The sequence below is a fragment of the Leuresthes tenuis genome, unplaced genomic scaffold, assembly GCF_036924035.1.
Source record: "Leuresthes tenuis unplaced genomic scaffold, fLeuTen1.0.hap1 SCAF_6, whole genome shotgun sequence".
Classification (NCBI taxonomy): domain Eukaryota; kingdom Metazoa; phylum Chordata; class Actinopteri; order Atheriniformes; family Atherinopsidae; genus Leuresthes; species Leuresthes tenuis.
Genome location: NW_027325360.1, coordinates 25,209,056 through 25,223,602, shown reverse-complemented (window position 1 = coordinate 25,223,602; position 14,547 = coordinate 25,209,056). Strand labels below are relative to the sequence as shown.

At 42.3% G+C, this 14,547-nt stretch overlaps 1 protein-coding gene across 2 annotated transcripts; it reads left to right on the top strand.

Moving 5' to 3' along the window:
- The first annotated feature begins 42 nt into the window (after nucleotides 1-42).
- On the top strand, nucleotides 43-14,530 carry LOC140310217 (poly [ADP-ribose] polymerase tankyrase-1-like). Of its 2 annotated transcripts, XM_072388433.1 has the most exons (28): nucleotides 43-529; nucleotides 1,128-1,352; nucleotides 1,454-1,549; nucleotides 2,795-2,831; nucleotides 3,088-3,163; nucleotides 4,256-4,276; nucleotides 5,867-5,961; nucleotides 6,048-6,114; nucleotides 7,004-7,190; nucleotides 7,413-7,534; nucleotides 7,703-7,794; nucleotides 7,982-8,060; nucleotides 8,146-8,317; nucleotides 8,521-8,600; nucleotides 8,750-8,895; nucleotides 9,003-9,168; nucleotides 10,119-10,338; nucleotides 10,470-10,579; nucleotides 10,745-10,933; nucleotides 11,053-11,302; nucleotides 11,424-11,506; nucleotides 11,639-11,759; nucleotides 11,870-11,967; nucleotides 12,173-12,247; nucleotides 12,377-12,482; nucleotides 12,632-12,818; nucleotides 12,963-13,119; nucleotides 13,231-14,530. In XM_072388433.1, exons 1-28 carry the CDS (start codon nucleotides 82-84, stop codon nucleotides 13,315-13,317), a joined length of 3,792 nt encoding a protein of 1,263 aa, XP_072244534.1. In that variant the 5' UTR covers nucleotides 43-81; the 3' UTR covers nucleotides 13,318-14,530. The 2 variants fall into 2 exon arrangements, with proteins under 2 accessions (XP_072244534.1, XP_072244535.1); XM_072388434.1 differs by lacking the exon at nucleotides 4,256-4,276.
- Nucleotides 14,531-14,547: the final 17 nt, after the last annotated feature.

Sequence of the window (14,547 nt, the reverse complement as noted above, 5' to 3'; positions counted from 1 at the left end):
AGAGCAAACAGCTGACAGGAAACGCAGCCACTTTCACCGGAAAGGAGGAACGGTTTTTATTGTTGCCTGAGAGCTGCTGTAATGGCGGTGTCTCGACGCTCTTCGCAGCAGCAACAACAGCAGAGTACATTGCAGTCTCCTCCAAGAAACGTCTCTATTTCGGGCGCTCCTCCGGCTTCTCCGCCTATGGCTTTGCTGCCCCCGGCTGTAGGACTATCGGAGAATGAGAGGGAATGTAGCGGAGGGATTGAGATGGCTCTGGCCTCCCCGGACTTGGTAGCCCCGGTCCTAGCGAGCAGCGCGAGCTCTACCACGACAACCTCTGGCGGGGGCAGCAGTGTCTCCAGCCCCGGCTCCGGAGCTACCAGCCCCACTGACGGTAGTAGTGGCGTCGGCGGGGCGTTCAGGGAGTTGTTTGAGGCCTGCAGAAACGGAGATGTATCCAGAGTAAAAAGACTCGTGGACTCGGTTAATGTAAACGCGAAGGACATGGCTGGTCGAAAATCAACTCCGCTACATTTCGCTGCTGGTAAGGATGAGCTAAGCTAATGGTACTGCAGCTTCAGGCTCCGGTATTAGCCAAAATACTGCGAGCGGTTAGCTACATTATGTTGTTTTTCTCAACATTTTTAATGCCAAGCTGTTGTCGTTTGCCCCTCTTATAGCTGCGAATGCGGGTCTGTTTTTTTTATACTTTGCTGTAGCCTGCTAGCGCTAACTAGCTATTTTTGACGCTCTGCAGTCATTTTGTTTATGAGAGTCAACATCTCTGAACCTCCTCATTACCCAAGCTAGGGAAAACTGAAAATAATCTGAAATTTAGCCAGGTTAGGATAGCAGTGTGTTCACCTACAAAACTGACTGCAGCGAAACTCAAGTTTATTTTCACTTGATACATTTTTAAAACAATTTCCCCAACTTTTAACACAAAGTCTCTTAGGAAACACAACAATACAACAGTCTACTCATGTGATGTAACACTATATATTTCCTTTATGTCATTGTTCTGAGGGTTTGTTTTTTTTAGATTTACATTCAAGCCGATTGGCTGATTTTTATTTATTTTTTGTATACCTGTTACATTCCCAGTGGGGAAAAAAAACTAAACATGTTGGGATTTTTTTCAGGTTTTGGTAGAAAAGATGTGGTGGAGCACCTCTTGCAGACGGGGGCCAATGTTCACGCCAGAGATGATGGAGGTCTCATCCCCTTGCATAATGCCTGCTCTTTCGGACATGCAGAGGTTGTGAGTCTCCTCTTGTGTCAAGGTGCAGATCCCAATGCCAGAGATAACTGGAACTACACCCCATTACATGAGGCAGCCATCAAGGGAAAGATAGATGTGTGCATTGGTAAGGAACTCTTATCGAGAACATGCATGTGTGAGCATTTGTGAACATTTCAATTAAGAACATAATTTGATTTATTTGACTGTACCTCCTCTGTTATCCAGTGTTACTCCAGCATGGAGCTGATCCAAATATCCGCAACACTGATGGCAAATCTGCTCTGGATCTGGCTGACCCTTCAGCCAAGGCTGTTCTGACAGGTCAGACCCTCGCAGTCAATAATCATTCAGGGGATAGAAATGTTGACCTGCAAATGTCCTCTCCATTGTCATGGTCATTTTGGCAATAATGATTTAACTTTAGCTTCCTATCTGTTAGACTTCAACATATGACAAGCAATTATTTACTCTTGTTATGAAAAGGACAGCGATACATTGTAACGACATTAAACTTGATCGTGTATTGTTGTCATAGTCTGAAAATGGATATTAGAGCTTTTTTTTTTTTTTTTTTGGCCAGTCAAGTAGCCATCTTACCTGTGATACTCCGAAGCACACTTCACTTAGCTTAAGTTTTTTTGTTAGATCAGTGGGAGCTTATATAAATAACCTATGCATGTATAAGCATTCCTACCCGTGCAATGCTTGCCTTTTAGCGGTTTAGACCTCTATAGCTCAAGCTGTTTTTTTCTTTCCTTCTGCTTTAAACATTGGCTTTTGGAAACAAAAAGTGACACAATATAACTGCAGTTATATTGAGTAGTTAATAAATATTGAACTTTTCAGTTTAGTTTCACAGAAAAGAGGTGTTAAAAGAGATTGTGTGTGCTAATCGACATCGACTCGTAGAGCTGTTACATTATGTTGTACAGGGGCATTAATGAGGAAACCATTTACATCTGTCCCTGTGCTGTGCAGTTGCATTTCTGGGGAGGAGTGTGATAGGCTGTGGTGTTGCTACCGATGAACAGCGCTCAGCTAAGACACACTTAAATGCCAAACTCCACGTCAGTCATCCATTTAAACATAAATTTAGCTTCTGTGTTTTGGACGAGGGCCGAGATGGGATCGGATCTTGTTGTAGACATTTGCACTCATATGGCCATTGATGAATGAGTCCATTATAAAGTAAAGCTCCAGCTTGCACATGAGTGCGTTATTTAATGCAACAAGTGGAGTAGAATAGTCAGATATGTTACATTCATCATTTTTCCATGTGAAGGTAGATTGATTTATTGTGTTTGTTCGGTGTGTGTGGTGGAGAATATTGGTTTAGCAGAAGCACATAACTGAGCCTTTAATACATCTTCCTTTCGTCAATACTCCAACTTTGTCCTGGTCGGCGTTTGGTATAAAAGGATCCCCCAAAACTACAATGTGTAAACATAGGAAGTAGCGTCTGACTTTCTACAAAAGGTTTCACACTTATATTAATGGGACACGTTTGAAATGCCGAAGTCTAATCTTGAGGCTCAATTATTTATTTTTTCATTTTGTTTTGTCCAGGTGAATACAAGAAGGACGAACTTCTCGAAGCAGCAAGGTGAGTATACCTGTGGTTGTAGAGCATAGTGATGCGGTAATCTCTAAATGTAGGAATCACAATGGTGGGAAGTCTACTTTAGGTACATGTTTGAGTTATAACACGTGAAATCCAAAAGAAGTCGATCATCAGAAAATAAGTTTTGGGTTTTTCTTAAATACAGAATGTTGATTTTTCTCTTAAAATCCCAGAGAGTCTGGATTTTAGGGTTTTGTGGGCTTTATTCAATAACCCCAGCCCAACTGTGTAATTACAGGAGTGGAAATGAAGAAAAGCTGATGGCCCTGCTGACCCCATTAAATGTCAACTGTCATGCCAGTGATGGCCGCAAGGTAAATGATGCAGCAGTGCCACACTGTTAACACCCTCAGACTGTCGCATTTCACACGTCGTGCAGGGCTGCCAGACTGTCACGATGTACTTTTGTTAGATCTTGCTAAAAATGGCAAGAGGCTTTCTGAGTTGGGCAGGCAAAGAATACACCCGGCAGTCTGATTACTGCCGGATTAGTTTGTTTGCCTGGGGTGTAATTTATGGGAGGAGGTATGAATCAGACCATTCATTTGCTTTGATCAAATTAGCCTAATTTTGAACAAACTCATCCATCCTCCATGGTGTGTGTGTATTTTTTTTCTGGTCTGATTTTATTTAAAAGAAAAACGAAGCCATGCTAGATGATTCTGTACAAACTATTCCTTTTATTTACAGCTAATCATTTTCCAGCATGTTTGAACTGGGTGTCTTGCTAGCAGTACTGACTCTTCTTTCCATTAAATGCTTTTCCATGCTGGAACAAAGCTGTGTGTGATCTTGAAATAAATTTAGGTACACAAGCATCCTCTCACCCACAAGGCTTCAGTCTATTTATTCTTGCCAGTCTGTATAATGTCTGCTGTCTACTTTGAATTCATCCATGTTATTTGAACTTGTCTACAATGTGATTAGATTATCATACAGTGTTTCTGGCATTAATTTGACATTTTTTTCCTTCTACTTGTTTTTATTTTTTTAATGGAATGAACTGGAGTACTTCAGTTTTTTGTGCATGTGTTTTTGTTTTTTGCTTTTGTCCATCATGCGTCACTGAATTATTTAAACTGAATTATTTTAATCCGTGAATTTCTTGCTCTAAGCCAGTGCAGATTTGGTTTGTTATTTAACCAGCAGACACCAAACGTCACTTTGGTTCTCACAAACCTAAGAACCAAGCAGGAGAGGTCTCACTCACCCTCCGGCTTTTCGCCCTCTCTGACCTCCTGTCACATTTAATGTCCAAGCACTTTTGACAGATGAGTGATTTTTGTAACTGCGGTTTGTGTTTCATTGACTTGAAGGGAGAGGGAAATTGCTGTGAAAAGCTGCTGTCATTTTGTAATTTGTGTTTCGTTTTGTTTTCCGTGACTCTGGCAACATTTGTCGATCAGTCAACCTCACAAAAAATGCTGGTAAGTTGACCTTGATAACGGCCATTTGATTGATGCACTGTTGTGATTTTTTTTTTTTTTTTTTTTTCTGTTACTCCTTTTTAATCCATCGTTTTTATTTGACCAATAAGCTGGCTGTCACTTGTTAATTGCACATCATGGACCTGGGATTTACGGGTCACTCATGTCTCCTACCCTGATGCTCCTCTAGTGCGTGTGTGTGGGTGAGCACTCGTGTGTTTGCGCGTGCGTGTGTGAGCAGCATGTGATTGAATGAGTGAGGTGGGTTGTTGTCATGGTGATGACTCATCTTCTTGGATTTGGAGAGGAGCTCAAAATGCCCACTGCCTGCTTTCTTCAGCGTCTGTCCTCTCTCCTCTGCACACTCACCCACACTTCTCCAACTTTCGATCACTTGCTCAGTCAATCAGTTTCTGATTTGGCTTTTAATTTGATTCTTTTTTTTTTTCTTTTTTTCCAATAATGATGCATGCCTTAAGGCCCGCCCTTCTGCATTTTGTCAAGCAAATCTTGAATTTGTCTGTGAAATTTGTGTCTTCTTCACTTTCCCTTTTGGACCAGTTGGTATGCAGTAATGAATGCACTACATTTAACCCATCATTAAAATGCTATGCCACCCCTCGTGGAAATAATTTGATTGCTTGCATCACCCCACACTGAATGATGCTTTCATAATTTCGCCATCTCATCGAGTTGACTTCATCACTGTGGCTTGAATTGTTATGTTTGACTTTCTGGGGTTTGCATTAATATAACTGCATGAAAATTGAAATCATGACCCTGAATTATTTTTTTTTTTTAATTTTATTTTATTTTTTTGAAATTTTTTTATTGTGAGCTTGATAAGAACTAGAATTCCGACGAGAGACCGTATGCCATTGAAGTTGGACTTGCAGCTTTGCTTATACTAACACTGATTTGTCTTGGCTGGAATGAAGCCATTTGATTTGATCTCCCTGTAGCTTGCAGACATGCTTTCTCAAACAGTCGACCTGCTTACTGCAGCTGCCCTGCATCCTATTACGGTTGGGATTTGATAGCAATCCAGCAAACGTATCCACGATGGGCTTAACTTTTGTTTAACTAAGAGTAGTAAGCGATCTAAGATCTAAAAAATTAAGTATTTTTTTTTCTTTTTATTCGTTAACTACTTAGATGTAATTAAAACAGGTGCTCTATCCCAACCGTAAGTCATTCCCAACCATTTTGAATTTAATATCATTAACTGTACTAGTTGATTCCTTTTTCCAACTTGCTTTTCTTTTTTCTTTTTTTTTAAACTGATGAAGTATATTATATTTACTACAATTTGCCACATCAAACTTTAGTTATAGCAGTAATGAGGATAAGCTACTTGTCAATCACTCGGGTCAGACATGATATTGTCAAACAGCAGCAGAATTTTTGTCGCTGGATTTGCTCGCAAACATTGAACTTGCATCATCAAATCTGCCATTCATCTGCAACTCACCAAGCATAGCCTGCAGTAGCACATTGCTTCTGGCCCTAATCAGCCGCTTGCCCCTGTGGCCATCGAAGGCAACACACCCGCTAGCGATCTGCACGCTAACAAGCTGTCCTCTCTTGCAGTCGACGCCCCTCCACCTGGCTGCCGGCTACAACCGGGTCCGCATTGTTCAGCTACTTCTCCAGCATGGTGCTGATGTTCACGCCAAGGACAAAGGGTGAGTGGCTTCTTGGGAGGGAAAAAATATCCACAAGATTCCTACATGTCAGTCAATATTTGTGACACTGATGTCTCACCGTGCAGCGGCCTGGTTCCTCTTCACAATGCCTGCTCGTACGGTCACTTTGAAGTTACTGAGCTTCTACTCAAAGTAAGTCCCACAAAAACCTTCATATCTTTATTGGATGAGCTTGTACTTTTAAAGGTTTCATGTTAGCAGAAAAGTCAATCTGGTCTTTGTTACCTTAGAATGCCGAACGAAATAAACTCATAGCGCTTACAGTGTAATGTTTTAGCTGTAGATGCACATGCACGTTCCTTTGAGTCAGGAAGTAGGGGTGACGAAACAAATTCAAGCAGCAATTTATGTAATAAAAGATTATTACAGTAAGATTATTACAGTAGAAGTTCATCATTGAATAATGAAAATCTGCTGGTGAGAAGGTTCATGGGGGGGGTGCCTCATGGAAGAGGCTATCCATGTGTGCGTATTACTTCTCAAGAGAATTGGGCCATTTTTGACAGGGATATTTCATTCCTGTTGTCTGCATATTTATGTAATTTGGATATGCTGCTCTGCTAGTGATGAAATTCATATTGTATAGAGTTTACTTATTTGAGTTTGATTATTATTGGGATCTAGTTGGTGGTTAGGAAGACTATTCGCTAAAGAGTTTCTACTCTTCTTTGTCCCAGTACACATGCATGAGAGGGCAATTGATTTATTGACCAATCTATGTTGGATCTCGCTGCGTGAGAAAATGTTCAAGACGTTCTGCCACTCCTAGGTTTCTCTGCCCAAATGTCCTTAAAGATACTTGAATGCTGATTTTTGTCTGATGCTGCGACTTTAATTTAAATCTGTGTTTTATTAAAGCAGAGCGGCGGTCATGAATGCTTTAAGCACACACATGCAGGAATAATTCAAGTCCAACTTTGAGGAGTTAGAATTTGAATGATTTCGATCAGACTAACCTATTGTGATGTGAGAAGTCAAGAAATGTACGTTTGTTTTGTTTCTCATTCTGCCCTCTATGCAGCATGGAGCCTGTGTGAACGCCATGGACCTGTGGCAGTTCACTCCTCTCCACGAGGCGGCATCCAAAAACAGAGTAGAAGTTTGTTCCCTGCTACTGAGCCACGGGGCTGATCCCACACTGCTAAACTGTCACAGCAAGAGCGCTGTGGACATGGCCCCCACACCAGAGCTCAAAGAAAGGCTTACCTGTGAGTTCCCACTCCGTCGCAGTCGGCCCTGTAGTCTTTCATTCACACATTGTGTTACATTCATTATATTAGTATAAACAATTTGCTTAGATGTTCACATCTGTAAAGAGTCAGGTGAAGGCTGCAGACCCCTAAATCAGTTTCACTTCTTTCTCCGCAAAGGCTTCACATTCTTGAAATTTGTGTTAAAAAATTGCGAAATTTTATTTCTTTTTCATGTAGACGAGTTCAAAGGTCACTCGTTGCTGCAGGCGGCCCGTGAGGCCGACATGGCCAAAGTGAAGAAGACGCTGGCTCTGGAGATCATCGGCTTCAAACATCCTCAAACCAACGAGACCGCTCTGGTCAGAATAAGTTCTTTAACTCTTAATGGCTGAAACTCCCTTTGTGATTTAAGTGCAGCGTGGAAATGAAAAGAGCTTCAGTGCTGACAGCTCTGTTCAGTGATTTGAGTGATGTTACTAACGAAGAAGAACTTCTGAGAGTGACTGACTCAATGTTGTGTATTTCAGCACTGTGCAGTGGCGTCCCCCCACCCAAAGAGAAAGCAAGTGACTGAGTTGTTGCTGCGTAAAGGTGCCAACATTAATGAGAAGAACAAAGAGTAAGTCCACAACATCACAAGTTTAAGTTCAGTTGGACTGACTAACATGTGAAACTAATTTGGAGCATGTTATTTGCCAAAAGAAATGTGGATGAGCAGAGTGAAAAACAATCGCAGTGATCTTTTGGTTCTTATTTTGATGTGTAACCGTGAACATTGATAGCCTCTCGTCTGTGGTGTGTTTTAGCTTCATGACTCCCCTGCATGTCGCTGCTGAGAGAGCTCACAATGATATCCTGGAGGTGCTGCAGAAACATGGAGCAAAGGTTTAACACGTTTCATGTCTGTTCTACCAGATGGAAATTGGGATGTATGTGTTGCTGAGACTCGCCTTTCCTCTTGTGACTTCAGGTGAACGCTGCGGACACGCTCGGTCAGACGGCACTTCACAGAGCAGCGCTGGCTGGTCACATTCAGACCTGCAAGCTCCTGCTGAGCTACGGCGCCGACCCCTCTATTGTGTCCCTGCAGGGCTTCACTGCTGCTCAGATGGGTAACGAGGCTGTCCAACAGATCCTTAATGGTAATCGGCCTTCTTTTCTTTTTTAAGATTGTTTGAATTTGAAAGTTATAGAACTAGAGAATTATAGAATTACATTTCGTTGTTTCAAGATTCAAACCCTTATCATGGGATTCATTTGGTAGTCGTTGTGCAGCGACTAAATTGTATCTTCTTTTGAATATATTTTAGTTTGTGTGCTCAATCTCCTGATTCTTGCTCCCCAGAAAATGTTCCCACTCGTAACTCTGATGTGGACTACAGATTTCTGGAAGCTGCCAAAGCGGGGGATCTGGACACAGTGCAAGTAAGTCCACGGTTTCTCTCTGTGCCACAAAACAAACTTTGTTTACAGGCATGTGCTGCTGTAATAAACTCCTGGTCGTTTACCTCTGGTTTCTCAAAAATATAGCTCTCAGGTGAGTTGCTATTTACTGTTTTCCCTGTATATGGCAGCAACTTTGCACCCCTCAGAACGTAAACTGCAGGGACTTGGAGGGCCGCCACTCCACTCCTCTCCACTTCGCAGCTGGTTACAACCGAGTGGCTGTTGTTGAGTACCTGCTTCACCACGGAGCTGATGTTCATGCCAAAGACAAGGGGTGGGTTTTTTATTTTTTTTTTTTAATAAGTTAGACTATATGTATATATATTTACACGTAATTTATATCTGTGCTTTGACTCCTGCTTGCTGTTTTTCCTCCTTCAGCGGTCTGGTTCCCCTCCATAATGCATGCTCTTACGGTCACTATGAAGTGGCTGAGCTGCTGGTCCGGCACGGCGCTTCAGTCAATGTGGCAGACCTTTGGAAGTTCACCCCACTTCATGAGGCGGCAGCCAAAGGAAAATATGAGATCTGCAAACTGCTTCTAAAAGTGAGGATATGTTATTTTCATCTTTTTCACAAGCTGACACAGTTTGCTGGGGTCATAGAGAAACGGTTTTGGTTAAAGTAACAAAGGGTGACACTACAGCAGCTCCTTTTTCTTCCAAAAATGTTCCCCCCTATTCAAGCGGATTGTTTTAGGAGCATGGAGTGACCCACTCCACCTCTCTCTTCCTCATGGCTTGCCTTTTTTAACATCTGTAGTTCTCAGTAAACATAGAGCTTGTATCTAAGATATTAGAAAGTATTCACACCCGCACAAATTACTGATTGAGGAATACCCAAACAGCCGTGTTGTTAAAACGCACAATGCAATGACTGCTGGCTGGTTAATAAGAGTGGTGACATATCAGCTTAATAGAATCTGGATTCACTTTCACTTCAGTCCTCTCTGGTTTTGTTTTGGTAACAACTGTTACTGGTGCTGTACTGATGATGCATTGAGTGACAAATGGAAATCGGGAAGAATTCTTACTTCCAGCTGATAAGAAGTTAAAGAATGCCAATTAGAAGTTCGATTTTCCTATCGGGTTATGAAATATTGGTACTGCTTGAGCTTTAGCTTGACTAATGTATTTCTCTTTTGAAGTTAACCATATGAGGAATGATGAGGTTTTATGTTGATAGCCAAACAAAAGGCAAGAGTCTCAACCTCCCGCCTCTGAGGTACATCGAATGCAACATCATCTGAAGTCAAATTTAGGTGGAAATAAAGATTGAGGAGGCTTGATAACCTTGTTATGTCCAAACCCAAATATGTGCTTTCAAAGACAGACAAAAGGTGTTTTTTTTCATAATATATCCCTTTTAATTTCTACAGTGTGTTAGTAGGCATGATGATACAACTGATCAAGTTGGCCCGTAAAGCTCCATAGCCTAATGTTTCCAAAAAATATATCTGAAATGATCCAAACAATTTAATCAAACTCTTCTTTTAAGCACGGAGCCGACCCAACCAAGAAGAACCGTGATGGCAACATTCCACTGGACATGGTGAAAGATGGAGACACAGACATCCAGGACCTGCTGCGAGGTGATGCTGCCCTGCTGGACGCTGCCAAGAAGGGCTGCCTGGCCCGAGTGCAGAAGCTTTGTTCCCCAGAAAATATCAACTGCAGAGACGCGCAGGGGCGCAACTCCACCCCGCTCCACCTGGCAGGTACGAGCAGCTTAGACGTGTCATATTTTCTTAATAATAATGCCATAAGACACTGTTGTGATTTGGCTTTTACAGAGGCGGTACAGTTTGTTACAGATGCTTAATTTTCTTGGTCTGATTCCTCTCCACAGCTGGTTATAACAACCTGGAGGTGGCAGAGTATCTACTGGAGCATGGGGCAGATGTCAACGCCCAGGACAAAGGAGGCCTTATTCCTCTTCATAATGCTGCTTCTTATGGGGTCAGTCTCAGCAATATAAACACATTATGTATCAAATACACATTATGTGGGGATTTGATCTAAAACGAGCTTCAAAAGCTTGAAGCTATAGAAGAAAAAAACATATATAACTTGTATAAACTGAAATCACTTTCTCGATTTACATTCTGTTTCTCTTCTTCACAGCATGTAGACATTGCGGCTCTACTGATCAAGTACAATACATGTGTGAATGCTACAGACAAATGGGCTTTCACACCTCTCCATGAGGCGGCCCAGAAGGGTCGCACACAGCTCTGTGCGCTGCTGCTGGCTCACGGAGCCGATCCCACCATGAAGAATCAAGAGGGCCAGACTGCTCTGGACCTGGCCACGGTAAGGCCTCATGTTAGACATTTTTACATGAGCGTTATACATTTAGTGTTGGTCACTAAAGGAATCTACTGTAACTGAAATGGGTTTTTTTTAACTTGTGTTCTTGACTGTTACTGCAGGCTGATGACATCCGGGCCCTGCTGATGGATGCTATGCCTCCAGATGCCCTGCCCAGCTGCTTTAAACCTCAGGCCACAGTGGTCAGCGCCTCAGTCATCTCCCCTGCCTCCACACCTTCCTGCCTGTCAGCTGCCAGCAGCATAGACAACCTGGCGGGACCCCTCACTGAGCTGGCTGCTGCTGCCTCCACATCCGGGGCCTCTGGAGTGGCAGATGGAGCCACAGGCACCGATCGCAAGGAAGGGGAAAGTAAGTTTGTTGCAGTCGTTACATGAAACACTGGTCTGTTTTTAAATGGTCAAGGTGCACACGATGGGGAAGCCTTTATGGTGAGATCTCGCTTGCAGCCTAATGTGATGTTTTTTCATAGTGGCAGTGTTGGACATGAATATCAGTCAGTTCCTGAAGAGCCTGGGCCTGGAGCACCTGAGGGACATCTTTGAGAGGGAGCAGGTCAGTAATGGAGGTCAACCTTTAAAGAACATAATCCAAGTTAGTTAAGTAGGAATAAGCTCATGTAACTTGTTGGTTATTTGTTCTTTTTGGTGTAATTGATCAGCTTTTTGTTGTGTTCATCTTTTGAAGATCACCCTGGATGTTCTGGCTGACATGGGCCATGAAGAGCTGAAGGAGATTGGAATTAATGCGTATGGCCACCGTCACAAGCTTATCAAGGGTGTTGAGAGGCTGCTGGGCGGCCAGCAAGGTGAAGGAACAGCCTGGCAGTTTTTGGCTTTGTTTGAATAAGTCAAGTTGAGATGTTTCATAAACTTTAACATAAGGGCTTTTATTGACAGAATTTCACTTATTTTACAGGTGCCAACCCATACCTGACATTCCACTGTGCCAACCAGGGTACTATCCTTATAGACCTCGCCCCTGATGACAAAGAGTACCAGTCTGTGGAGGAAGAGGTATTGATTATCTATATCGCTTATAAACAGGATTTTACAAGAAAAACTCAATATTAAAAAAAAAACTGAGTAGTTGCAGAATTTCTCAAAGTTTGGCTTTGTGTCGCAGCTGCTTCATAAATGAAGCAGGAATAGCTTGAACACCAGTGAGCATGTGATAATTAGCTTCATAGTTAAATCACCTTGTTCTTGTTGTGCCCCTCAGATGCAAAGCACCATCAGGGAGCACAGAGATGGAGGCAACGCAGGTGGAGTCTTCAGCAAATACAACATCCTCAAGGTACATTATTTCTTCTTTCATATATATATATATATATAAATCTTAATTAAGACTGATAGATACAACTATTTAACCTGAGGTAGTTTGAGTTGTAATTCTTCCACTCTCTTGTCACGTTGTGCCGCACAGATACAGAAGGTGGTAAATAAGAAGCTGAGGGAACGTTACACCCACCGGCAGAAGGAGATCGCAGATGAGAACCACAACCATCACAACGAGCGCATGTTGTTTCACGGTAACCACGAGTAGTCTCTGATTAATTTGTCAGCTTCAGGCGTCACTGGTATTTTGTAGGTTTAGAACTTGCCATCTGTTTGTAATAGTGTAGTTCCGCATGCTGATTTCTGTATAACACTCTGCCACTGCTGTCATATTTCCCCTCAGGTTCTCCATTCATTAATGCCATCATCCACAAAGGCTTCGATGAGCGCCACGCCTACATAGGAGGGATGTTTGGAGCAGGGATCTACTTTGCAGAGAACTCATCAAAGAGCAATCAGTACGTCTATGGCATCGGTGGAGGAACGGGATGCCCAACACACAAAGACAGGTCTTGCTACCTGTGCCACAGGTACTTAAAAGTTTCACACTAAACAAAAGCACTGGTTTGGGTGCTACACTGCTTTTTTTGTTTGTGTGTGTTTGTTTTACAGAGTTTTACATGCAGTCTTGTGTGGGTACTTGTCTGACCATTTCCTCTCATCTGAACTCTCAGGCAAATGCTGTTCTGTCGAGTGACTTTGGGGAAGTCCTTCCTGCAGTTCAGTGCCATGAAGATGGCCCACGCCCCTCCAGGACATCACTCAGTGATAGGGCGGCCAAGCGTTAATGGTTTAGCCTATGCGGAGTATGTCATCTACAGAGGAGAGCAGGTAAAATGTAGCTTCCCTGAACCCTGTATGAGCCATAACATTAACTAAAATACATTAGACACGTGCTGTGGAATGCTGGCTGATATCTTGGTGTTTTTTTTTTCTCCTCAGGCCTACCCAGAGTACCTCATCACCTATCAGATCCTTAAACCAGAGAGTGCAGCCCAGTCTGCTGCAGGAGCGGAGCAGAAGTCCTAGTTACTTTACACTGCACACACTGGCATAAGGACTTGATGCTTGTTATTTTCTTCTTTGTATTGCAAATGCCTGAACACCTTTTTTGTTACCAAACACATTTCCAGTCCCTTTCCCAGTAGAACCCATGGTGACCAGTGCTTCATGAGCTGTACAAAACTCTCCTATTCATGGTGAAAACGTTTTTTTTTTAAATTAAAAAAAAAAACAAAAACATTTTGTGTTGCATCGGCTGCATGTCAATACAGAAGCATGTAAAGCCCAATAGCGTGCGTGGGTTAGTACGTTGCGTATTGCTCCCCTTGTCCCTCCTCACTAAACAGGAGGATGCTTGTTGAGACTTTGAAGCATCAGCATTAACAGTTTGCAACTCTTTGTCGCCTCATGCCTTGTGATCGTGGAGAATCACCGACCACCCCTGCTCCCTCCTTACCCAAATCTAGATGCACACCCTCTTGTCTCGCCATGAAAACCTGAAACCTGTGGACTACTACCACCCCAGCCTGGGGCTAACCGTGTAAAAACTGGCCTGTGGTTACTGTGATTTTTAATGCTAAACCAATAACACTACCAGACAGTTAACAGTACATTGTTGTTATGCTGTAATCCTTACAAACGTTCACCATGACAACTCTACAAACACTGAACTGTTACGTTTGTTGTTTTTTTGGGAGGGGAGGGGGGGTGGTTGTGGTTTTATTCAGAGCTGGTTGAGAATCTGTCACGCTCAGTCACATCACAAAATGTGAGACCAGTTTATCGACATTACAATTTTGATTTGCATGAGAGAGGATGTGTGCTCAGCGCTGCAATGTAAGGCATCACAATTACACATAATGAAACTGTTGAAGCATTACATAAGACTGTGCTCAATATAGTAAAGTAGACAGATGTTGAAATGTGCTTGTGATGCCTGTACAAGTGAACAACTTAAAGCCAGGCACCCTTTTTGTCACCATGGTCTTACTTACAGACATTCACACATAAGGATTTGCACTTTTACATAGAAACCTATTTAAGTTATTTTGAATTGAAATAGCAGATTTGTGGCGAAAAAATATTTGTACAGGTTGTGTAAATGGTTGTGTATAAGTGTTGCTGTTTAACAGTAACTTCAAGTTAAAAATGTAAATGACATCTGAATTTTCTTTTCATGCCTTCTTGATTCTCCCACTTTTTTTTTTTTAATTTTTAAATAAATGTCCCATTAACAGCTCATTTTTGTCGTGTGTT